The 23,968-nt window shown below is 32.4% G+C and overlaps 2 protein-coding genes across 2 annotated transcripts; one reads left to right on the plus strand and one right to left on the minus strand.

Moving 5' to 3' along the window:
* LOC148622821 (uncharacterized) lies at positions 1-7,310 on the plus strand. The gene is made up of 11 exons (XM_088573042.1): positions 1-481; positions 2,385-2,503; positions 2,721-2,963; positions 3,140-3,339; positions 3,484-3,909; positions 4,109-4,306; positions 4,793-4,894; positions 5,083-5,226; positions 5,859-6,032; positions 6,518-6,655; positions 7,174-7,310. The coding sequence occupies exons 1-11, from the start codon at positions 168-170 to the stop codon at positions 7,243-7,245; spliced, it is 2,130 nt and encodes a 709-aa protein (XP_088429168.1). The 5' UTR covers positions 1-167; the 3' UTR covers positions 7,246-7,310.
* On the minus strand, positions 7,018-23,614 carry LOC148622822 (putative ATP-dependent RNA helicase DDX49). The gene is made up of 12 exons (XM_088573043.1): positions 23,443-23,614; positions 22,605-22,728; positions 21,779-21,864; positions 19,950-20,061; positions 19,371-19,571; positions 17,745-17,885; positions 15,964-16,116; positions 15,531-15,628; positions 12,851-12,925; positions 11,930-12,018; positions 11,173-11,244; positions 7,018-7,749 (listed from the first exon to the last, which is right to left on the minus strand). Exons 1-12 carry the CDS (start codon positions 23,558-23,560, stop codon positions 7,651-7,653), a joined length of 1,368 nt encoding a protein of 455 aa, XP_088429169.1. The 5' UTR covers positions 23,561-23,614; the 3' UTR covers positions 7,018-7,650.
* Positions 23,615-23,968: the final 354 nt, after the last annotated feature.

The following is a 23,968-nucleotide window of genomic DNA, read 5'->3' on the forward strand; positions in this document are numbered from 1 at the left end:
CAAAGAAAGTGAATATTGAATTTTGTAACAATTATTTCTTAATGCTAACAATTAATGCATGTCGGAAATGGATTATCGGTATACATGTATCACAGACGCCACCAGCAACAAGAAAACGTTCGAATATTTTAATGAAATATTTCATTCTTTAGAGTTCGAATGAAGTGATGCCGAAATTGAAGGAATCAAAACTTTTTGAAACTTTTGTAACGAAAACTGTTACTGAAATTCGTAACGAATGTTACAACCACATACATTGTGGCAAAGACGTTAACGCTAGGGATAGCGAGACTGGAGAAACTTATCTCCACAGTTTATGTGATGTGACAGAACACTTAATGGATGAAAATGGAGTTTCTATTATCTACATACTAGGCTGTAACGGTTTGGATCTTGACATTCAGGATTTTAATGGGGAGACGTTTCTACATAAAGTTGTGCTAATTCCAGGAGCTTACAGAGCACTTGTTGCAGCAATCAGGTAAGCGAGTCTTAATGAAGTCTAGAAAGTTGTATAGGTCCAACCGACCAATATAATACAAGGATAATGGCTAGACAGGGAAAATAGACACACACAACGAAGAAGTGAGAAAAAAAAATAACACGTACAAAGAAGCAAAAGTATAAATGAAAACAGGACTTACGTACATACATATGTTAGTTTTTTCGGAAATGCTCAGTTGCTCCGAAGATGGGATAAGCAACATGAATCTTTGATAAATTAGCTATTTACACCAAAAATAGCAATGACTTCGAGTACAAATAAAATTGTTACGACATTATATTTTTATATATACATGTACCATATTTGTTTTTTACATGACACTGTCAATCTGTAGCAATATATTACGTATTAATCTACCGTCTCACACCAAAAGGAGGTATATATAGTAACATTTGGAGGTGTATCTTTCTACTGTAGGCCTTCCTATTAGCGTTTAACCGTTTTAATTCGGACCTTTAAATAAACGTGTTATTTTTTAATCAACACAAAACAATGATAAGCAGGCGCCTCGCTGTTTTGGAATCCTTTTCTTGTCTAAAAATAATGTATATATATATGCAAGGATTATAATTTTATCAAGAGTTTAAACCAGCTTTTCAATTTCATAAAAGCACGTACTTACAGCAGATTAACAAAACAACAATGGTACTCAATTTTTGGTCAGTTCAGTGGTTTAAATAAGCTGTTACAGAACTTTTAGTATATTTATTTTGTTAACGTGGAAACACCTGGTGTGAATTGGCTTTTAAGTTGCAGTCCAACATCAACGTAATGAACAACTACTCAATGCGCATTCTACCTTACCGGACACATGGTCACTGCTCCCAGCTTTTAGTGTACATGCGGTTGCTTATTTACTTTTGTATCCTTGTACGTGTCAATTTGGTTATTTCATATTCTTTATTGTGCGTGTCTATTTTCCTTATCAAAGGGGTGGATAGGAGTACACTCCCCTCTCTTCCGGCCACGTGCAGGTCCGGGTGTCAAAAGAATTGGCCTGCAGCAGCACTAAGCTTGTCGTAAAAGGCGACTAAATAGTGCTCAGAAACCTAGCCGGGGGCTAGGCGCTCTGCCCATAGAGCAACTGGGATGTGTGCCCCAGGTGGTGGAATGGGGTACCCTTGGCGTGTTACATGCTGGGGTTGTCAGGCTATAATACGGAAAACCTGACCGCAAACCAGTGGTGCACTGTGTTGGAAATATGCCACGTTCCTCCCACGTTAAAGAACCCTGCTGTGGTATTCGATAGGAGTAGGAACCTTTGCGCTCCGCCACAGGAGGCTAAATTGCCCGACCCTACCCATCCCTCCCTTTTTCTTGTAGCAATCAAAATTTATCGACCCTATTGTCCTTGTTTCCCATCCCTTTTTTTTCATTTCATCATCATCATTTTATGTTCATTTTATCATCCACTTCATGTTCATCGCCTGAATATAGGTGAAATATTGCTGCTCGGGCGTTAAACCCCAACAACCAATCCTCTCTCTCCCTTTACCACGTCCACTCGTTATCCTTGGACTTATATTCTCTTGATTACCTTTCGAATCCTGACTCCTTTGATTTCCCTTCAACAAAAACAAGTCATACGGTCATTATTTAAAGTTTCTTTCGTTGAAAAGGGCGATAACGACTTAAAAATTGATAAAAAGGGGCCCGGGCCACCATTTGCTCATTTGTACCCAAATTTGCACATAATTGAAGACATTTTTCATCACAAAGGGGATTTTTATCACGAAACCCTCTTCTGGATCCGCTACTGGGTTTCATTCGCTGATGTGTTACTAATACCATAGACCTGTAATTAAATGTAATTAATTATAGGTCTCTGCTAAAACACCGTGTTTTCAACGCAATTTTAAAAAGTATTTTAATTTCCTAGATGTGGGGCAGATATGATGATTAAAGACAATAAGGAGAGAACGGCAAAAGATATTCTGTTGACAGAGAAACCGAATGGGTGGCAAGAAATGCTGCACTGGTGGAACAAATTTACACCTGGTAATATAATCGGGTACTAATTATCTCAAATAACATCAAGTCACGCTAGTGAAATAGTTGATATGATATGAACAAGGTCTAGGTCTCCCAGTAGTATCATCACAAATGACATTCCTTTAACAAGTCTTTTGTTTTGTCAACACAAGAATCATCCTAAGAAGGAACCCTGTTCAAACTTTAAATAGATGTACAACACATTTACACATCTTTTCTCTAGGTCTTTACAGAGCAACATTAGCAGACAAACCCAACAAACATTTGACAGAAACATTACTGAAGTATTGGTGCAGTGTTAATATGGTAAAACAGGGTAAATGCTACAACACATCTACAAAACTACAACAAGGAGCTCACGCTGAATTAGTAAACCTCTTGGAGAAATACCAGAAAAATAATGAATTAATCCTAGCAGCTCTCACTGGACAAGTACAGATATTCCAGAATGTAATAAAGAAGATAGGTATTCATATAAGTATTGATAATTAAGCATTTTAGTCTATAATTATTCACCAGTAAACCACCCTTAGGATATTTCAATAAAATATAATACATGATGCAGACTATGTTCACTATCCGTTTTCACATGTACACTAAACCTGCATAGCCATTTCAATGGTTGCATTCATTTATATTCAGGTACAGATGGATTGAGTCTCGATTTATATGACTGGAGCTACCAGTGTGATATTGAATCACCAGAGATTCCCTTGCCGCTCTTGCAGTATATATGGATGACAAACAATGTAGGAATGTCACAGTTAATATTAGACAATGGGGCAGACCCTGCAGTACTATTTACATGGGGCACAGAACCACCTAAACCTCTATTTTTTCAGGTATTAATCTATTTAAACCAGATTAAATTGTCATTAAACCTGGCATGTATGATTTCAGCAGCATCCTTCATCTAAATATAATTTATGACAGATTGTTCTCCTTTGCCTGACACAATACTGAATTATTTTCTTGTTTCTAAACAGTTAGTCTGTGGTAAATATAAGCCAGAAGAGGAAATAATCTATAAGACATTAGAAAAATCCAATATGTTAGCTAAAGACTATGAAGGACAGACATTACTGTATGAAGCCATAAGACAAAAGGCTCCTGCTCCATTTGTACAATTCTTACTAAAGAGAGGTATAAATATAGCTGCAAGAGATAAATGTGGACAAACAGCAAGGGATTATGCAACGTCCCCAAGAAGAAGGAGGAAAAAGTATCAAAGGATGATAGATAAACATGTGGCTACAAAGATAACTGATAATGACATTAAATATGTGGAGAATCTAATGATACAAGGATATGATCATATCATGGATGTGGTGGATGTTGAGGATGGTGGGGTTATCTCTCTTGTTCAATCAAAGCCAATGGCCGAGCTGCTTGAAAGATATGAAAAATCACAGGTATAGAGTAGTCTTATTTTTTGTTGTTGTTTCATAGAAATTTTGAAAGGAGAAATGAACAATTTTTTTTTTGCAAAACATTTGATGGATTATACTTTTTACACACTAAGTCTGTGTAAAAACTACTTTATTTTAGTACTAGAATTGAAATGTAGCAAATCAAACATAATTATGTGTAACCATTTCCTCTACTCAACAGGCACACATAAAAAAAATGTTAAGAATTGCCAAAAATGGAAGATTGGCAGAATTACGTCCCTTGATGGGTAGGAAGTACATGACAGCAGTTGACATAGGAGGAAGAAATGTCTGCCACATTGCTATAGTAAACAAAAGAAGGGAATTTATCAGATGTTTCTGTGACCATTACCCAACTCTACTCAATAGACAGGACAATGTAAGGTTGATAATGGTCCCAATGCTACTCAATAGATAGGACGATGTAAGGTTGATATTGGTCCCAATGCTACTCAATAGATAGGACAATGTAAGGTTGATATTGGTCCCAATGCTACTCAGTAGATAGGACAATGTAAGGTTGATATATTATTGGTCCCAATGCTACTCAATAGACAAGACAATGTAAGGTTGATATATTACTGGTCCCAATGTTACTCAATAAACAGCGGATAATGATAGTGAAAATTCTTAATTAAAATTGAATATTTTATTTTTCAAGGGGAGATAGTTTATATAGAATACAGTATCAAATATCAGTATTTTGAGTGTAAGTACCCCAATAAGTCCTTTAAATACCAGGTGACCATATTTTTGTACTACCCGGTATTTAAATATAATTATAACATAAAAAGCACATTTTCACCAAATTACCTATCATCGCTATAGATGTTCATAGCTGTAATTTGTTATTTTTGATCAACAGTTAGGGAGAACACCTTATCATTATGCTGAAGTCTTACTGGAAGATGATGACTTAACTCTGTACATGACACAGTGTGGAGCAGACTCAGAAATTAAAGATGTTGTAAGTTAAATACTCTTATTGACTAAATTCTCATTCCTATATTTGCTATCATTTGAAAAAGGTCGAATTTTGGAAGTTTTGAAACTATGCATTTAACATGTACTATGTACTTATTTGTCAATTAAAATCAGCAAAAATTGTCTATAGATAATTTAGTGATACAATGGCTCAGTTATGTCTACTTTTAGCAAGGTTTGACTCCAACAGATTATAAATGTAGTCAGTGTGGAGAGAAGACATTTTACACCTTGCAAACTGAAATGAACAACTATGCAATGGATGTCTATGTAGCTTATACCAATTTCCAAGAAAACATGGAGACAGCAATCCAGGTAAAGACTGTTGACTATTTAATTACTGCAAAGATTTTAATGTTGTGTCATCCTTGGAAACTATTTAGTGACTCTGTTGTCCTCTTCTCCATCACCAATTCATCCATTTTACATACTTTTGCTAGTTTTTGGAAAACTTGTATTTAGCATGTTCATTCGGCCCTTCATATTTTGTGAAGAAATTTATTCATGCAAAATTCCAAATTCTTCAATTATGAAACTATTTTGTTCTTCTATTTCGGCTTATTTCTTGCAACAAGAGTGAAAAAAGCTTCTTAATTGTAAAATGAATTAATTTTATATTGATTATCCAATCAGTATTTCACATTTTGTTATGTCACCATTGAATTAAATATTATTGTAAAAAGTGCACTGGTAATCCAGCTAGAAAATTAACTTAGGATCGAATAAGGACTCTATGCAAACCGAGACGTATCACACTAAATAGCCTAGAAATGATGGAGTAGGCGACTGAAAAAAAAAGGTTTCCAAGCATGATTTAATCTCAGGTATTTTCCTTTAATATTGAAATTATATGGCTACCTGAAATATCGGACATGAAATTAATCAAAAAGATTGTGTCAAATTATAAACAATATTATGATGTATAATTTACATGTCTGATTTTACAGGATGGAGATATGGTCACTGTTAACACATTAATAAAAGGTTTGAAGTACCACACAAAAGACAACCAATATCTAAATAGATATAACTCCTTATTGTTTAACTGTATAGAAACCAAACAACAGGACATAGCAATGCACCTGATTCATGAAGGCATGGATGTCAAAGTTTTCAAACAGGTATATGTAAACATGTCATATTTTATGTAAAACTGCCCTTACACAGAGGAATGACAGGATACTGATTATAGATTTTCTAAAGAATTACATTGTACACTGACATTTCATACCTTCATTCAAAATAATCTAAAACAATGAACCTGTTGTAAATAATAAATACTTTATGAAGATCATAAGAAAGTATCGTCAAAGGTTTTAGATATATTTTAAAGGATAATACATAAGGTCATAGTTTTCAGAGAGAAAAAATCACACTATACAGGCTATAACTTTAAATTATTCTTGAATAAAAAGGAATAGTGTGTATAGCATACCAAAGGCTTGGACAACATGCATGAGAATTTGATGGTTTTGTTTTGCATTAAGAAAATACTAGTTTTTCTTGTTGAGAAAGTCACAGAAACAGGCTGCTAATTTGATATTAAATGTTAAGAAATTTCAGGAGAAAGCAACCTTAAACAACAATTTTATTGTTTTGTTTTCAGTACAAGAAATGTAACCCCACTCATCAAAAATGTAAAATGTCTAAGTGTAAGCATCGGGTATATTCTCTGAGAGAAGTAGCTGAACATATGAAAGCAAACAAAGTATTATCCCTCATGGATGGCATGGAAAGAGTTCAGGTATAAGTCAAATACAGATATGATTTTGGTCAGCTGAGAAAAAAACTGAAAAGATTTGGAAGAGCTGAAACAGAGAGGGGGGTTGTCTTAAAAAAAAAAAATCCATAATTTTTAAGCTGCTCATACAAAATCCAGCACACTTCTGTTTTATACTTCTGAGGCAAAAAAGCTGAAATCAGCTTTAAAGCTGAGGAAAATCGTGCCTGCTAATATCAGTGAATAAATAACTTGTTTACTTCAAGGCTTAGAAGCTTTTGTTTCAAACATAAAAAATGACCAATGTGGAAGAAATGAGAACATTGCAAATGTTCATGATGATTTTTCAGAATAACTATATTTGAAAAGAATAAGTTTTTCTGACATTTTAAATTGCATAGTGTTTAATTAACTTTCTTGAAAATGAATAACAACCCAATAATAAATAACATTTTTAAGTAATAAAACACTATACAATATAATCAATGATATAATATATAAAAATCATATTTACAATACCAAAAATGTAATACTTGTTTCAGGCAATGGAAGAAAACCAGAGGGAATCCAAGAATTCTATTCCAATGGCATTTTCTCAGTTTGGACTTGTCTGACTTAATTGTTTAACTCAATGCTCAATCAATTAGACACAACAAAATGTGCTTAACTCCTAATGTTGTGCAAAGTATCTGCAATATATAGATCTGAATTAAAGCTTTGATAACTAAATCATATGTAGTGTAACAAAAATAAGTCACTTTACAAATAGATTGATTGGAAATGAAATAGACATTTACGATATTAGATTAATATATGATATATTCTGTTGTTATTATTTATGAAGAAATCATCTTATTTTGACTAGAAATAATGTCTATGTTAAAGTTAATGCCTGTTTGTAATTCCTAGTCATATTTCATAAGAATGGCATCATTGGTGTATCAATGTATCTCCTCCCAATACTCAAACTGAACTGTCACAGTTTATCACAGATCCTTTTATCAGTTTCAAGGAATAATTCAAACTGCTTTCATTTTCTTTTTGTCTCTGTTTTTCTTTCTTTCTTTAATCTGTTCTTTGATGATTCTCTGCTTCTTTTTTTCTTCCTCCTCAGGATCCTGAGAAACAGAAATATTTCAATAATCACAGTTCTGTTGGTACTAGAGGTTTCTAGTGAAAATAGTAGCATGAACAAACTTCCAAAGATTACATGATGTAAAATAAAAACTGTAATCATACATTTGTGTTTCCCATACTATTTAGAACTGTTTTTTTTTTCATTATCTAGAAACTGAATGTCAATCTTTACTTAAGTATAAACTGTAATCAACAGTTAAACTGAAAATTTAACTTCACACATATTTACAAATTTTGTTCCAAATCACCTTTCCCCTAATTTTTAAACATGTACAAAAGTTAATTCAAGATCTATTACAACTGAGTATTTAATCAAATAAAACCAATTTTACATTTAGAAAATAGTTTCCTTGATGAACATAAAATTACCCAAAACAAGACACTTTTTATTAATTTGAGTTTCCCACCTATTCTACTTGAATAAAACCACTACTCTTCATGTCCTATTTATTAATAATAAAATATTAATGACAGGATGAAGATTTTGACTGATAAGTGGAACAGGTTTAACACATTTAATGTTTCTTGACACATTACTGCAAGAAAAAAATTCCCTAAAGGTATTTTATAACTAATTATCTTTCAAGGCCAAAAGGAATCTCTTAAGTCTTCAGCTGATTTGAAGACTAGATCTTAATTTTATTTTGCAGAAATAATTTAATATTATCAAGCTGAATAATTGTCAAAAACATATTTCCTAGTTATAAAAGAAGCATTGAATGATATAAAAATAGTAACATTTGGACTATATTTTCGTGTAAAGTTCAAAAATAGTAGGGAAGTTCAAGGCATGGACCAGTGACATAAGGTACTGTAAACGTATTAATTTTCACCGATTCTGTCAAGGGAGCATATTCGCCGTTATCAATATAGCGAAAATTAATAGGTTTACAGTATTTTGATCCTGAAGGTTTTAAGAACACAAAAAAAATGATCTTTGAAAATATCTAGCAGCTTTTGAACTCTTTAAAAATGTTTATGTTTATCAGAACAAGAAGCTAACATACCTATAAAGTTTGGGTAATAAACATTTAATAAAGAAGCATTTAAAAGAAAAAGACCCAAGATTAGAAAATATACTAGTAAACAAAAGGAAGAAATTCTCAGTCAAATAACAACTAGAATAGTAAACCCAAATCAAAACACACAAAGAAACAAAAAAAAAAAAACAAGCCAAAAACTAGGAGCATGGATTCGATGCACCTGTAGCAATCAAGAGCACACCATTGCATGATTCCTGCCCCTTTTTTGTCATACTGGGGCAAAAAAATGGTAACCTTGGCTGAGTCCAGCACACTGAATTTTCATCTCTGACAGAAATGTGCAAATTTAAACTTCGATGGCTTTCAATTGCAAAGTTAAAAAAAAAAACAGTTGCTGCAGGAAGACAATTATCGTGTGGATCTCTGTGCAGCTAAACTAGAATAAATTAACTGCTGGGTGTTTTAATTTTAGAACATCAATTTTACTTTAAATTTCAGTTTGTGATCTAGTTATTCTTTACCACCATTTATAAATCTATGATTGCCACTTATCTGTTTTGTAGACACCTTTTCTGATATAGGTTATTGTGGATAAATGTCAGTTTTTTTTAATTGGCCCCATAATTCCAGTGGTAGGCCCCTCTGTCAAGTTGCTTGGGCCATGATGACTCCCTGTAAAAATGTCTAGATTGAACACTGCCTGTAGGGTATGTAAATTTTGCTCACCTAGCTCATATAATGTCGGGTATGGGGTACTATAGGTGAAATATAATCAAAGTGCTGTTAGCACCGTTTTTTTTAATTTTTTTTGAAAATTGTAGCATACACAAAATTTAAAAGATTACATGATGCAAAATAAAACTAGTCAAACTTCGGTAGCTCAAACTCCAAGGGACCATCGAAATGTGTTCGAATTGTCAATAGTTCGCTTTCGGAAGATTTTGTTGACTTGTGTACATAAAAAATGATGTGTTTGCTTTTAAAAACGTTAAGAGTTCGAGTTAACAATAGTCAATAATTTGTTTTCATCTGATTTTCTTTGATGCTTTCATCATGCCAACTTTGAAACATTATCGAACTTCAATCCATACTATGTTAGGATCTAAACTACCTAACTAATGATGACTTAAATATAACCTGTAATTAACTAAAATGACCCTGATTAATGATAGGGTTTCAGATTTTCACAACTTTCATTACCCAAGCCAACAAAATGGCTGACAAGGTCAAGTTAGTGAGGTTATTCCCTAAGATTTATTACTGAACAGACCCACTAGTCAGTTTGAGTGTTTGAAAAATCCAAGGTTATTTATATTGATTATATAGGAGAAAATTTTGGTACTTTGCATTGTGTCAGAGAAATCCCAGGTGTTCGAGAGAGTAAAATTTGACTGTATAATCATACATTTGCATTTCCAATATTATTTAGAACTACTTTCCCTAATATATAAAAACTGAATGTCAATCAATACAACTGATTTCTGAAGTTAAAATTGTAATGGATAGTAAAACAGTATCCAACTTCACACACATTTACAAATTTTTATCTGTTTCATCCTTTTCCCAGTATTTTAAACCTGTCCATGAGTTAATTTGCTATCACATTCAAAAGTATTTCAACAGAGTATTATTCTACACTGTAATTATACTCAAAAAGAATTAATTTCGACTTAAGAAAATAATTTTCTTGATCAATATAAGATTTTCAAAATTAAACACTTTTATCAATTTGAATTTTCCCACCAATTTTAATTGTCTTCACTTCCTGTTTATGAATCATAAAATACTGATGATAGGATGGGATTTTTACTGAAAATTGTATTAAGTGGAACATGTTAAGCACATTTACTGCTTCTGCAAGAACTTCACTCCCTTAATTTATTACAAAACATGTAAAAAGGAGTTCCTCAAATTTTCTGTTCATCTTAAGACTACATCTTAATTATATTTGCAGAAATAATAGAATATTATTAAACTGAATAATTGCCAGATACAAATTTACAAGTTGTAAAAGATGTATTGAATGATATAAAAGGAATTACATTTGGAATATAATTTTGTGTAGTTTTGAGAAACAGTAGGGAAGTTCAAGGCAAGAACTGGCGACATAAGGTATTTTGATTAATCAAAAACCCCAAAACTATAGCACAATGAATAAATTTCCACAACTTAGATAAAGAACAGAATTTTGCATCAAGTACAAGCCTAGCTGCCCTCTCTTGTAACCTAAACACAATTTTCTTTTATACAATTGCCCCAAACAGAACTACAATAGTCAATAAGTGGAAGAATATATCCTGAGTAAAACAGTTTTCTTGTTTCTAAGTTTTGATACTTTTTAATAAAAAAAAGAGTGGGTAGAATGAGACTAAGACATTACCTATATTCTTATAAAATATGACAAATAATACCATGTAATACCTTGCCCTGAAGTATCATCCTCTTCCTCTTGTTTATGTCTTTCTGTTCTCCAAAGTCTTTCTCATCCAACCTCTATACAATATGAAATTATTATTGAAATCAGTAGCCATGAGAAGTAAGTCTTAGCTATAGTTAAATTTATGAGAAATACTGTATAAGGCCAAGTCAAAATAAATGGTAGAATCTCATCCAACCTTCATAAAAAATATGGGGTGGGTGGGAGAATTTTATATTTTATTTCTTACCAGATATTTGCTAGCCTAATTTTAGCTATTTGAGGTATAGATATATTGTAAATCCATAGCCACATTAGTTTCAGAGAAGAAACACTGATTTAGTCACCAAGAAATGAAAGATTTGTTTGTTATAGTATCTCAATACTACAGACTAACATGAAAAAATCCTGATTTTGAAATTGCTGCTCAAATTTTTTACATTTCTGTCAAAGAGGGGATTAGAATCTTCTAACTAATTTCATTTGGCCTATTCAGAGATTAAATTGTTCTTTTGTTATTTAAGAGTCTTATGCAATTTAGTTTTTGCAACCCCCTAAAAAATCTACAACAGTTTTTTGGTGATTTTTTTCCTAGTTTTTTAACAACGGTATTATCAAGACCCAATAACAAATTTTACAAATAAAAAAATATCCCAATCATCATAGAATTTACATAAACAATCTTGACATAATAGAAAACCAGCAAAAAAGTTGATTTTACACCTCAAGTTAACAAGATATCCATATGCTACATTTTCTTACAATTTCGGCTTCTCTTTTAGATGTAGCAACTTCTACTAATATCTTCATTACTTCCTTTTCCTCTACAGGCCATTCATCCATTTTCTTCTCTAAAATAAACGCAAAAATATGGTCATGTTTTTTTTTCTACAATACAGACAAACATATGGTCATTTTTTTAAGTATGACACAATCTCAGAATTCATTTAAAGATTTGACAATAGACTATAAGGCTCCAACTGATATAATGGGTGTTAAAAGGATCATTTCATCAATTTGAAAATTTCTTCCTACCTATAATGGTTTTCAAGATATGAGAAAACAAATGCAAAAATGCTTTGCAACTTGATACAACAATGAAGGTGGAATCCTGAACAGTTGGGGCAAGTATAGACACACCATTCAAACTTGACACAGCTTTGAATTCTAATTACAATAAGACATTTAACACAGAGTAAAAATTTGACCAGAACCTATATGGTTCCAGTCAACACCTGCAAAATCAATCCCAAACTTCCACTGGGGATATGGCACCTTGTGTTACAGTTTCAAAGCAATCCATTCTTTTTCACTGAAGTTATCAAGAAATCAGGAAAAAAATACTTGTTTCTGGCCACTTTGTGGCCCCTTATTCTTCCTTGGCTCAATTCACAACCCAAAAAACCAATCCCTGTCTTCCTTTTGAGGTATGGTACCTTGTAGTAAAATGGATATGAGATCCATTCACTTTTACCCAAGTTATAATACAGAATATTTAAGGTATCTATTATGATTTTCAAGAGAGAAGCTAAATATCACAAAAATAGTCCTATTTTGTTTTACAAGGGCAGTAACTCCAATAAGAAGTCATCATACAATTTAGACCAAATGGAGACATTGGTAAATCTAGTCAAGGTCTAGAAGGACGGCCACATTTACTTACATGTACTTAAGATTACTTACTGATAAAATCTTCTATTGAATGAACTAGTTTCACATCAAACTGAGTCACCAGGGTAATGGACTTTCCACAACGGCCTAAAAAAAGGTTAATTAAAAAATAAATCACGGAATCCCCATTTGATCATTGTTTTACCATGGTCTGGTTATTAATGTCATATTGTTTTAATCCGAGGTATGAGGGGTTAAATAACGACATAAATGGCCAGGCCATGGTAAAACAATGATAAATTGAGTTTCTGTGAATTATTTAGATTCTAATAGGACTAGTTTCTTCATATTTTTGAATAGACGTAGCCTATGTGTTTCACAAAATGTTGGTCATGTGTTTATCACTTTTTTACCATGGCTGCAGTCTAAAGAGCTTTGAAGCACATCATTTTAGAATCATAATTGAACAACATGCACTGCGAGCAAAGAATATACCCCAACTTCAATTTGACTTTAATCAAGTTAAATCCTTAGATATACAGAATCCAACACCTGTACGAGAGATAATAAAATCTCACACATTTTCTTGCCTCTTTAGCGAGAAAATAATTTCGTTTTGCAGTGAACCAATATTAATTAACTTCATTTACACCCAACATTCCTATAAATTGTATAAACACTGAAGCTCAATTATCTCCTTCTGCAGGCATCAGACATTTGTTATCTTCATTCATGCACACCTACACAAGATACATAACCATCCTACAATGTTTCATCAAAATCAATTGAGCGATTTAAAATGAGTTGCACTTACAATATGTGGATAGATGAACAGACACACAGACAGGAAGGTTCATATATAACCCCTAAATCTTGTTAACACAGGGATTGACATGAACTTTGATATCAACCTGTCCCTTCGGGCAAGTCAGCATGTAATTTTGGTTGTCCGAATGGAACATGCACTTGCCCGAAGTTGAGCAACTAAAAATTGTTATATTTTTCCACATTCATGTATATGCATGACATTGTCAACAGTGATCAATACCCTAAACCTGGTCAGATTGGCAACAACTGGTTCTATACAAACATTACTGAGTTATGTTTTCTAGTGTTCTCCCTATGAAACTATTATTTATTGGTATGCACAGCTGTCAGTAGAACAGAGGTTTGAAATTGTTTAAATGGTTTCCAAACTCCTGTCACCAAGACATACATATTTTTACCTTTAGGTTTGCATTGATTGATTATGAGGCGGAACACATTTTGTACTTCCAAAATCGGTAGCAAATTTTATTTATTATACTTTTGTGTCCATAAAATACTAAAAAATAATAGTAGTAGTCTTATATTTTGACTTATTTTATGTAAATAAAACTAAGTTCATGATATAGTAATTTAGGTGAATCCAGAAATTTCTTTAAGTAGTCAAGGTTATTTAGGCATTACAGCTATTGCAAACGTAAAGTTAAACATTTAACAAAAAGTTCATAAGCTGGTCTACGTCAACCTCCACCACATTTGGACCAGCTTTTCACGACCTTTTATCCTACTAAAATATGTTGCCAACATAAATTGTTGGGCCATGCCTGCCTTCAGACAGTCTTCAACTTACAGTTTATGGACTAATAAAGATTAAGATGAATAAATGATGCCCCGATCTATTTTGACATCAGGTTCTGGCATTGGGCTCACATGCCATTTTTGACCTAGTAATAAGTTTGATCTAAGACTAAAATTGATATACTAAAATAATCCGAAATTCCCCTTAAATTCATTCTACTAAATAATTATTTGGTATACTATTGAAGATATATCATTTTGGACAAGTTTTCCATAAAAAAAAATATTCAACTTTGACTACGGTAAAAACCTTCTTTTATTTCTGTTGTTCACTTCCAAGAATCAGCAACAATAGAAACATCTGATTGGTGAGACTAAAATATACTGCCTAGCTGATTAGTTGATATTTATAAAAAAAATCTATATTTAAATAGGGAAAGACAGAAAAAAACGCTATATTGATTATTTTGATATCAACGATCATAATTTACCCTATCTTGAGAAATGTTGTACATCTAAAAGGACTCATTACTCATTATTAATCATTCATTATACCCTTCATTTATTTTTGGTTGTCCAATTGGACAAGTAAACTACAAAAATCAGTTGTCTATGACAATCAGTCCCTGTAACAAATGTTATAGTAAACAATCAAGGGTAATTAAACACTTTAAAACTTTTTACAAAATTAAAGCCCTGTTTGTAACAGGAGCCTCCGCATCATTTGTTAGTATTGATTTTTTTTCAGTAAATCAAATGTGTCTGTAAGACACTAATGATGCCCCTGCTTGCTAGATTTGCCAAATTAAGAAGTTTGCAGATTCAGAAAGGTTATGTACTGTTGGTAATTGCAGTAAATATTTGATATGTTAGGCTAAGTACTGCAAAAATACTTGTGATGAGAAAATGAACTGATGGATGGACTGATAGACATATAAAAAATGTTAATACCCCCAATAACAAATCCCTAACTTTGTTGCTTGGGACAAAAATTACAGAGTCCAACTATCACCCAGTTATGTTTGTCGCGGGGCATAAAAATTGTTACATTTAAAAAACATGTTTATGTCACACATTTACCAAACAATTTAAAAAATATCTGGTTATATATATATATATATTATCAAGAGATATCTTCTGAATTTATACCAAGCTAGAATTTGATAGCTCTAAAAGTTGACATTTAAACCTGATCTAGCTGTTCGACCAACTCTATGAACATAGTCCTTTGGTCTGTTTGGTACATTGTGGTTGATAATTAGGTCAACTGTTGGGATATCTAAACCTCTGTAAAAATATAATCATGCATTTTGTGTGTCAGTTTGAAAAAAAAGTTCAATTTGTTTGAAACAAATATTGATTTTGTAATAAGTTGTTGACATTGTGGTATATTGTTAATAGATTTTATAGAATGTGTTGACCTTGTTGAAAGTTGTGGTTAATTGATTTTGAAGTACAGTGTTGAATAATAGGTAAAATGTTGAAACTCCAGCTTTATATCCTGTTTCTTTTACAATTATGCTTTCTCTCTCACTGATTTTCATTAACATTTAAGCCTTCTAGAAAAGTTGGAAACATGGAATAGAACATAATTCTCAACAGATTATAATTAAATTACTAACCTACTAGCAACATCAGTGGCAATTAAAATATTGACTTGACTGGATTTAAACTTGGCAAGGGAGGCTAATCTTTCTTTCTGTCTAATCATTGAATGTAAAACTACACACTGCATACCAAGTTCTGACAGAATGATACCTAATATTTGAGTGTACCTAAAAAGAATAATTGTATCAAATGGGAGAATCATTGAAAGTCTGATAAATATTGGAAGTTTTCTAGATAATAACAAACTACCTCATCCAATAAAGAGTTGCGTATGCTGTGCTCTGTATTTCACATCTCTAGAAATTTCAAAATAATTATCATAAATTTCTTTGTAGAAATTAATACTCTTTTTTAAAAAGATGAGTAAGTATAAAACTTTGTCAATTGCTTTTTTTGTATGAACTATAAAATCTAAATAAAGTATGTTTATAAAAGTGGTAGCTAATGAAATTCATCTAAAAGTGTTATTTAATCCCATAACAATCTGGTGATGCTTGATACAACTTGATATTACCACAGAGGTCAAACCCTCAACAGTTTCAGCAAGTCTGGTCACTTTATTTTAGTCTGACACAGTTTGATAGTAATAAACATTTTCACACAGCATCCATGTAGTTTTCTGACACAGGATAAATGTGGTATCAGAACTTAAATTAAATTAGACAGCTACTTATTATGACCCAAATAATAAAATCAAATGCTTTTCAGGGTGTACCTTGATATGAGGCCTGATAAGATTTCTGGTCACCCTACCAACCCTCCTTCAAACCCCCCCTACCAAAAACTTTTTCTTTGTGATTTTGAAGAAAAAAATAATTAAAAAAACATGCCAACTGTTTTACAGAAAAAAAAAAAAGAAAACAAAGCCAAAGAAATCATTTTTCTATCCTAGATGGAAAAACAAAGAGTTGAAATACTGGCTGTCTATATTTAGAATCAATTGTAAACACAAATGTGAGTGTGCTCTTGGGCATGGACTAAGTCTATTACATATTCAATCTTTGCAGATCTGGTTTTTATTGTATTCTGAGTTTAGTGTCACACTTATTTCAGTTCAAAATAAAAATAAATAAATAAACTACCTACAAATTTTAGAGGGTGATTGGAAACACAACATTATTTATTTGTCCTGATCACAAAGGTCAAACCCTGAATAGCTGGAATAAATTTTTGATCATCTGCAAAAGATGGAATAAATGGAAAAAACAAAAGTAAACATCCTCACATACTCCACACACCCTCATATTTGACACTAATATTGTAATCTAAATCCTCCTGCAGAAGAAGTTGTTCAAGATTTGTCAGTACTACATTCAAGTTAGAAGGTAATTGAACTAAACAAAAAAAAGGAGCATAAATCTATGATTTTTTCCTACCCCCCCTTAAAATGGGGTGTCTTTCAATTCAAACATTTCTGGAAAAATTAATCCTATCCAAGTTTTACTGTTACCAACACAATCCAAATCTGGATTTGAAGAAAATCTTAGTTGGATGAGGTATAACTACTGTGAGGGCTACAACGGTACACTGACAATTTAGGATTTTAGGATTCACCCATGAGGTATGCCACTATTCATACACAAACAACAACTTTGTTGATAGTGCATAGGCATGTCTCAACCAATGGGAGTATGCGAGACTTCTACGCTAGCTTAAAAGTTCAAACAAACATGTCTGAATTACATACATCATTTCTGGAAAAACAATTTTGAGCCATTCATGTTTCAGACCCCCTTCATATATAGAATGTCTAAGATGCTCTGTCCGTATTAACCTATTACTATGTGCAACTTACTTGCAAGTATTGGTAAATATAATGACAGAACTCTTTTTATTCTTTTCTAAGTATTTGTCTAATGTATGGACCAGGTAAGCATCTTTAACATCAGCAGGCATCAGTAGATAGTATTGCTCTAACTCTTCAACTGTTGTTTCTCTACAAATATATACATACTCTTGAACGTGACTGTATTCCCACATCCTTATCAAAGGTTGTGCTTTAAATTTCATTTGAAGTTCTACACGCTAACTCCCTAATGACTAAAAATGTTCAAAATATCTTGCTTATCAAACCCTACAAACCATGTGACCAGCAGTAAGACCAACAAAAAGTATTTTCTTATTCTCAAATGAAGGTTCCTTATTAACCATTTCCATTGCCTTAGCAATACAATAAAATAAAAACAAAAAAAAGGCAAATCCCTTATCATTTTTTCCTGTCCATGAAAAATGAAAAAAAAATTCTCATTTGCCTAACCAATGGGTTCTTTAAGCACAACCCTATTACACAGTTTGCAAACAAAAGGTACAATGCACAGATATAAAAAACATAATGAAATTATCAATAAAATACATATGTAAGAAAGAAGAATAAAGTCCTAAATTATTGTGAATATCTTTAAAATTATAACTGAGACTTCAGATTGGTTTTCCTTCCTACAGTCGAACCTCGTTAAGTCAAAGTCGAAGGGACCATGCAAAAATGTTTGAGTTATCCGAGGTTCGAGTAATCCGACGTCGATGATAAACTGGAAATACTAGTAGTTTGGTCCATGATTGTTTCTGTAGTTACATCATTTGTTGTGCTTGTACATTCGTAATGTTATGCGTTTCATATCGGAAGACATTTTTTTTCTTTGTTGTATATCATGTTTGAAATACTGAACGGCACTGAGTGTTTCAGTGAAATTTCCTTTTTATTTTTTCTATATCAAAAACGTGGTAGTTCATAACATACTGCTTTGTTTGATTCACGATCGGGAGTATCGTCAAACCATGTGCTCTAAAATATTACTGTAAAATTTCAAAATCACTAGCGAAACGAATGTAGTCGTTGAAATACCCTTACTATCATCTGTTTGATGTTTCATTAAATAGTCAGTTACCATAATACAATTCATCTGTTTTTTTTTTTTTATAAAATTTTTCAAAATATCAAAATGTCCCATATCACTGTTAGTGTAAATTCCCACATGTTTTTTTAATAAAATTCGTTTCTTTTAACAACATGCGCAATTTTAAATTAATTAAATAAACAAATCAAACCATAAAGAGTGTCAACAAATTAATTTTAAAAGCCAAGCTAATTGTTTTGAAACATACTTCGATCATGGTGGGTAATAAAGCAATAAGTTTAGTTGACTTCAAGACATCGGGGTGAATTAACCTCGAAGTCCTATCGAAGGAACTGATTGATTACCTTGAGTTATCCAAGGTTTCGATTCATCCGAGTTCGAGTCATCCGAAGTCAAATTGTATTGGAGTAAGGGGAGTTTTGCTGGGACTTTGTAATTAGTTCAATTTATCCGAGATTTCGACTAATCCGAGTTCGACACATCAAGGTTCAACTGTATCTTATTTTGACAGAAGTGCAGAGATCTATTTATAGTAAAATAGCTCAATTTCCTTATATATTACATACTCTGATTTTTGTTGCCAGAAAAAAGGTTTAGTCATAGCTAGATCTTGCATGCTCTCTAAATTCTTAGTCATTGTAGCACTAAACAATAAAGTCTGCCTCTTCTTTGGTAATACTTCAAATATTGTCTCCAGTTGTTCTCCAAAGTCATCTTCTATAAGTCTGTCTGCCTCATCCAAAACCTGTAATATGACAGCATTTAAACTTATTTGTTAACTTGAATGAGATTAAAAATAAAATTATTTCTAAGAGACAATACTGAGTATCATAGAAACCTTACCATGACAAGGAGAAAAAAATATTTTAATTTTGATATACAGTGAAGCCTGTCTAAACCAACTCAACCCACCCCTGAATAAACCATATCTGTCTAAACCAGACACCTGAAGTCTGTGCATATTAAATTCAATGCATTTTAATCTGTGTAAGACAAGCACCTGTCCAAACCAAACAGATCATTAAGCATTGAAAGTCTTACATAGATTCACTGTATATCACAGTTTATAACAATTGATTGAGGTTCTATATTTGCCTCAAATCTGACCATCAAGGTAGATCATAAACCCTTTTAATAGTAAGTACCAAAAACTTGATTTTCTTGTGTCACAGCTCTTTAAATGATCTGCTAGTCTGCCTGGTGTTGAGATAACAATGTGTGGTTTAACTGACAGGTCTATACCCTGTTTCATCATATCTACAAATATAATGGGATATTGTTAAAGTGGATACTGTGGTAATATAGATCACTGGCTTCTTATTATTCTGTTCCTTAAACAAGAAGTAAAATATTTGTATAATTTGGATCTTGTATACTTAAAATCATGATGTCAACCTACATGATATCTGTTGTAGATTGGGGTAAAAATATATTGTAAAATAAACACTAAAGAGTCAGGCACAAGTTTTGACAGAATATTCTCTGTATTAAATAATAATGATACTTAACAATTAGACTTGTAAGGCCACACCAAACTGATATTTTGTCTCGGATTTTTCTACACTTATTTCAAACGAAACAAACTTTTAATCTAAAAAAATGCCTGCGAACTGCACCAATTCCTACAAGTTTTCTACTGAATTTTCTTCTGGTTCCCAGTTCTGAATGCTGATAGTAGTTTGCTCCTCAATTTTCTAAGGAATGGCAATCAAAACTACTTGGCTATAACATGTTTTTCCTTCATGTCACAGAAAACATGTAATTAAAAGGAAAATTATTATGACAGAATCATGCTAAAAGTATTCATTATTTCCATAACTTGCAAATGTAAAACATAACAAGAGAAATCAGTGGTTGAGATAAATGCCACATTTACAGACTTATTCCATTCATTATTTCAAGTTAATTAAGTGGTGAAGTGTATTAAATAACAGCCTGAGTTCCGTTGCCATCAAAACCATTGATGATCTCAAATATCTACAAGTGATTGGAAGTTTTAATTGAACCTGATTTTCTCTTTTTAAGTGCTTCTCTGTCTAAGAATCAGGCAAAATGTTATAAGGTGTGGCACATAAAGAAAAGAAACACAGATTTTATTACATTAACCAAGTATTTTTACTTTATAACTCCCAGAAATAATACTAAAAATGTAAAGTTTGCCTTCTTCAAATACTGATTCATCAAGTTTAGTTCAAATGCACTATGAAAAAATGGCGGGAAATCACTAATCATTACTAATTATATGTGATTACTAATAACCATAATCAATTACAGCTGATTATGTTTACTGATTACTTTCACCTCATCCCTGATTGAAAGATCAGTACATATTCTGTGTACAGACCATACTGCCAGCGTACAATGTGACACCTCTTGGTTTAACACCCTTCACATCTCTTAGTGTCAAACATTCCCTATGGTATTGCAAAACATTGTATAGACATAGGTACATTTGGTATGACCTCTTGTTATAGTATATTTGCTGAATAGGAACTTTCAGGGAGGTGAGACATTCAGAAAAGTTTTCTTAAAGAAACAAAACATAAAGACATCATCCACGACAAAAACACTACATCATATCAGAATTTTACTCCTCTATTACATTGTATCACATAGTCTTAACAATAAGTCAAAATATTTTCATTTGGAGGGAGAGAAAAAAGCACTAGTCAACTATTTCAGATGATCAAAAGATCATACCATGAATAGAAAACACAAAATATCATATACATGTATGCACTACTCGTAATTGATCAAAAGAAGAAAAAGTAAGTAAACATCAAAGTTCTTCTGCCTGACAGAATACATTTTAGAAAAAAAATCCTTCTTTCTTCAAAATGTCCTTTGCCTAAAAATCTAATTGCATTTAAAAAATGTATACAAATTTGCTTGTTTGCCTTAAATTTTTCCATGTGAATATCCAAAAGAACAAAAAAATTGGCGTAGCCTAACAAACAGAGTGTAAGGTTGTTACCAAGGCCACCAGTTATAACTGTTACTCTGACACTGATAGGTTTCCCTAGTACCATAAACTGTTCTGCAATTTGGAATGCAAGTTCTCTGAAATAAAAAAGAAACTGTAAAGAAGAAATAACTACAACAGTTAACCCCCTGAACAATTGTATATACACTAAGTCTGTTCCCTCTGATTTTTATGGACAAAATTATTCCAACACATCCCTAGAATGTCAACAGAGTAAGTAGTTGTAGGTGCACTCATTTAAACATAAAATGCTCTAAAAGGTGAAGCTTCATACAACCAAAATTGTCCATCCCTGAACAGTGGGTGACCAGTACAGACACAATATCACACCTTAAAATGTCTGTTAATTTGAAGCGTTTCAACAAAATGCTTATATTTTGCCTCTTTTAGTTTAATTTTTTTCAACCCTTAGAGCCAGACTAACAAATCAATAGCAATCTTCTTTTTGTCGTGAACAAGCTTTCCTTTATATTTCATAATGACCTACTAAATACATGTAACATTGAATTGTTGCACAAAGAACAAGTGTCTACAGACAATAGACAATGCAGACAGTTCAACATCATCATATGATTGGGACTGTAAATCTTTTGCAGTTATATTAAAACTGTTCTAAATGAACATAGAGAAAATGGGAAAACTTCTGTATTGATGACTTCAATCTTGTAGCAACATAACCCTGTTCCAGAAGCTTATTTGTTAGAGTTCTAGCGCAATACAAAAAGTCTGTGTAGTTTCGACAAGCCCTGGCATAACATATGAGTTGTGATATGAACACTCCATAAGAAAACAATTACTTTGAATTCTGTGTGTTTACCTTGTAGGAGTAAGTACCAGAGCATATATTCCATATGGATCTTCAGAGAGTTTCTGTAATATTGGCAGAGCAAAAGCTGCTGTCTTACCACTTCCTGTCTTTGCACAACCAATACAGTCTCTTCCTGAAACATTTCAATAACAAAGTATAACATACATTTACATGGACTACAATGATACTCAGTGATCAAAAATATATCATCTACATGTATATAAAGCTAGAAATACTGTGGACAAGCTTAAGCAGTATAACCCACTTAACAACAGCTCAACTATGAAAGACTTCTACATTGAATATTCATGTATAAAGTTTCATTATACCAATCTATTGGTTTAATAGGAGTTGCATTCAGAAGAGATGTAAAAAGACAAAAAGGGCAAACAGACATTTTTAAAACCTACTGAAAGTAAGTACCTCAATAAGAATATTTCAATAGCATACATGTACATTAGAATGCAATATATGAACCTGTTTGACGTTTTGTCTGAAGTTGTATGACAAGAGGGGACAAAAGAGAGAGACTTACCTTCAGGCAAGTATTATTTCACACCCTTTCCCAGTTTATGTAAAAAAAAACCACATTTTTTTTGTTGATTTGTGTTGTGGATAAACCCTTATGGCAAAATCAGAAAATAGCCGACATCAGTACACTGTAGTCCAAAAGAATTATGTTGTCTTGGGAGCCTAATTTTCATTGATTAACTACCTCCCTGTAAGCCATAAATATCAGATAAAGAAATGCCTCAAACAACGTCATGATTATCTATCATCAAGCAAAGCCTAATTGAAACGTGTTTTAGTGTCGGGGAAAGTTGTGTCCTCTGTAGAATGAAGCTACCTTCAAGAATTGGTGGTACACAGTTTACTTGAATTGGGGTTGGTTTTGATAATCCCATAGCTTTACACTGTGTATAAAGCCATTCATTTAACTCAAGATCTTTGAACGAAGTCCCCATGCTGTAAGCTGAGAAAAAAAATCACGTCGGGGTTACTAAGGATAGGGGAAAGAAACGTCGTAAAAAAGAGACAGGAACTTTTTTGGTATTGAGTCGTTTCATTTGAAGACGGGACTGTATTACTAATATACTCTCATTGAATAGAGTGCGCTATCATTTCATGATTGAAATTCAGTTTTATTAAAACAATTACATGTACTTCATACAAAACCCACAAATCTTAGTTCTGTGATTCAGTGGGGTGAAAAAACAAAAGCATAATGAAGCTTCAGTCTATATTTTGGAATTTGTGTCTGTTAACAGGGACTAATATTACTATTAGTATTAATTAGTTCCTGTTGGAAATCATATTTATGTTGAATTGTGTTGGTTCCAATTTATATGAATTAAAGCCATTTTATTTACCAA

This window comes from Perna viridis, chromosome 3, assembly GCF_037379345.1.
Source record: "Perna viridis isolate PV_CMFRI_1.1 ecotype Kerala chromosome 3, ASM3737934v1, whole genome shotgun sequence".
Taxonomy (NCBI): domain Eukaryota; kingdom Metazoa; phylum Mollusca; class Bivalvia; order Mytilida; family Mytilidae; genus Perna; species Perna viridis.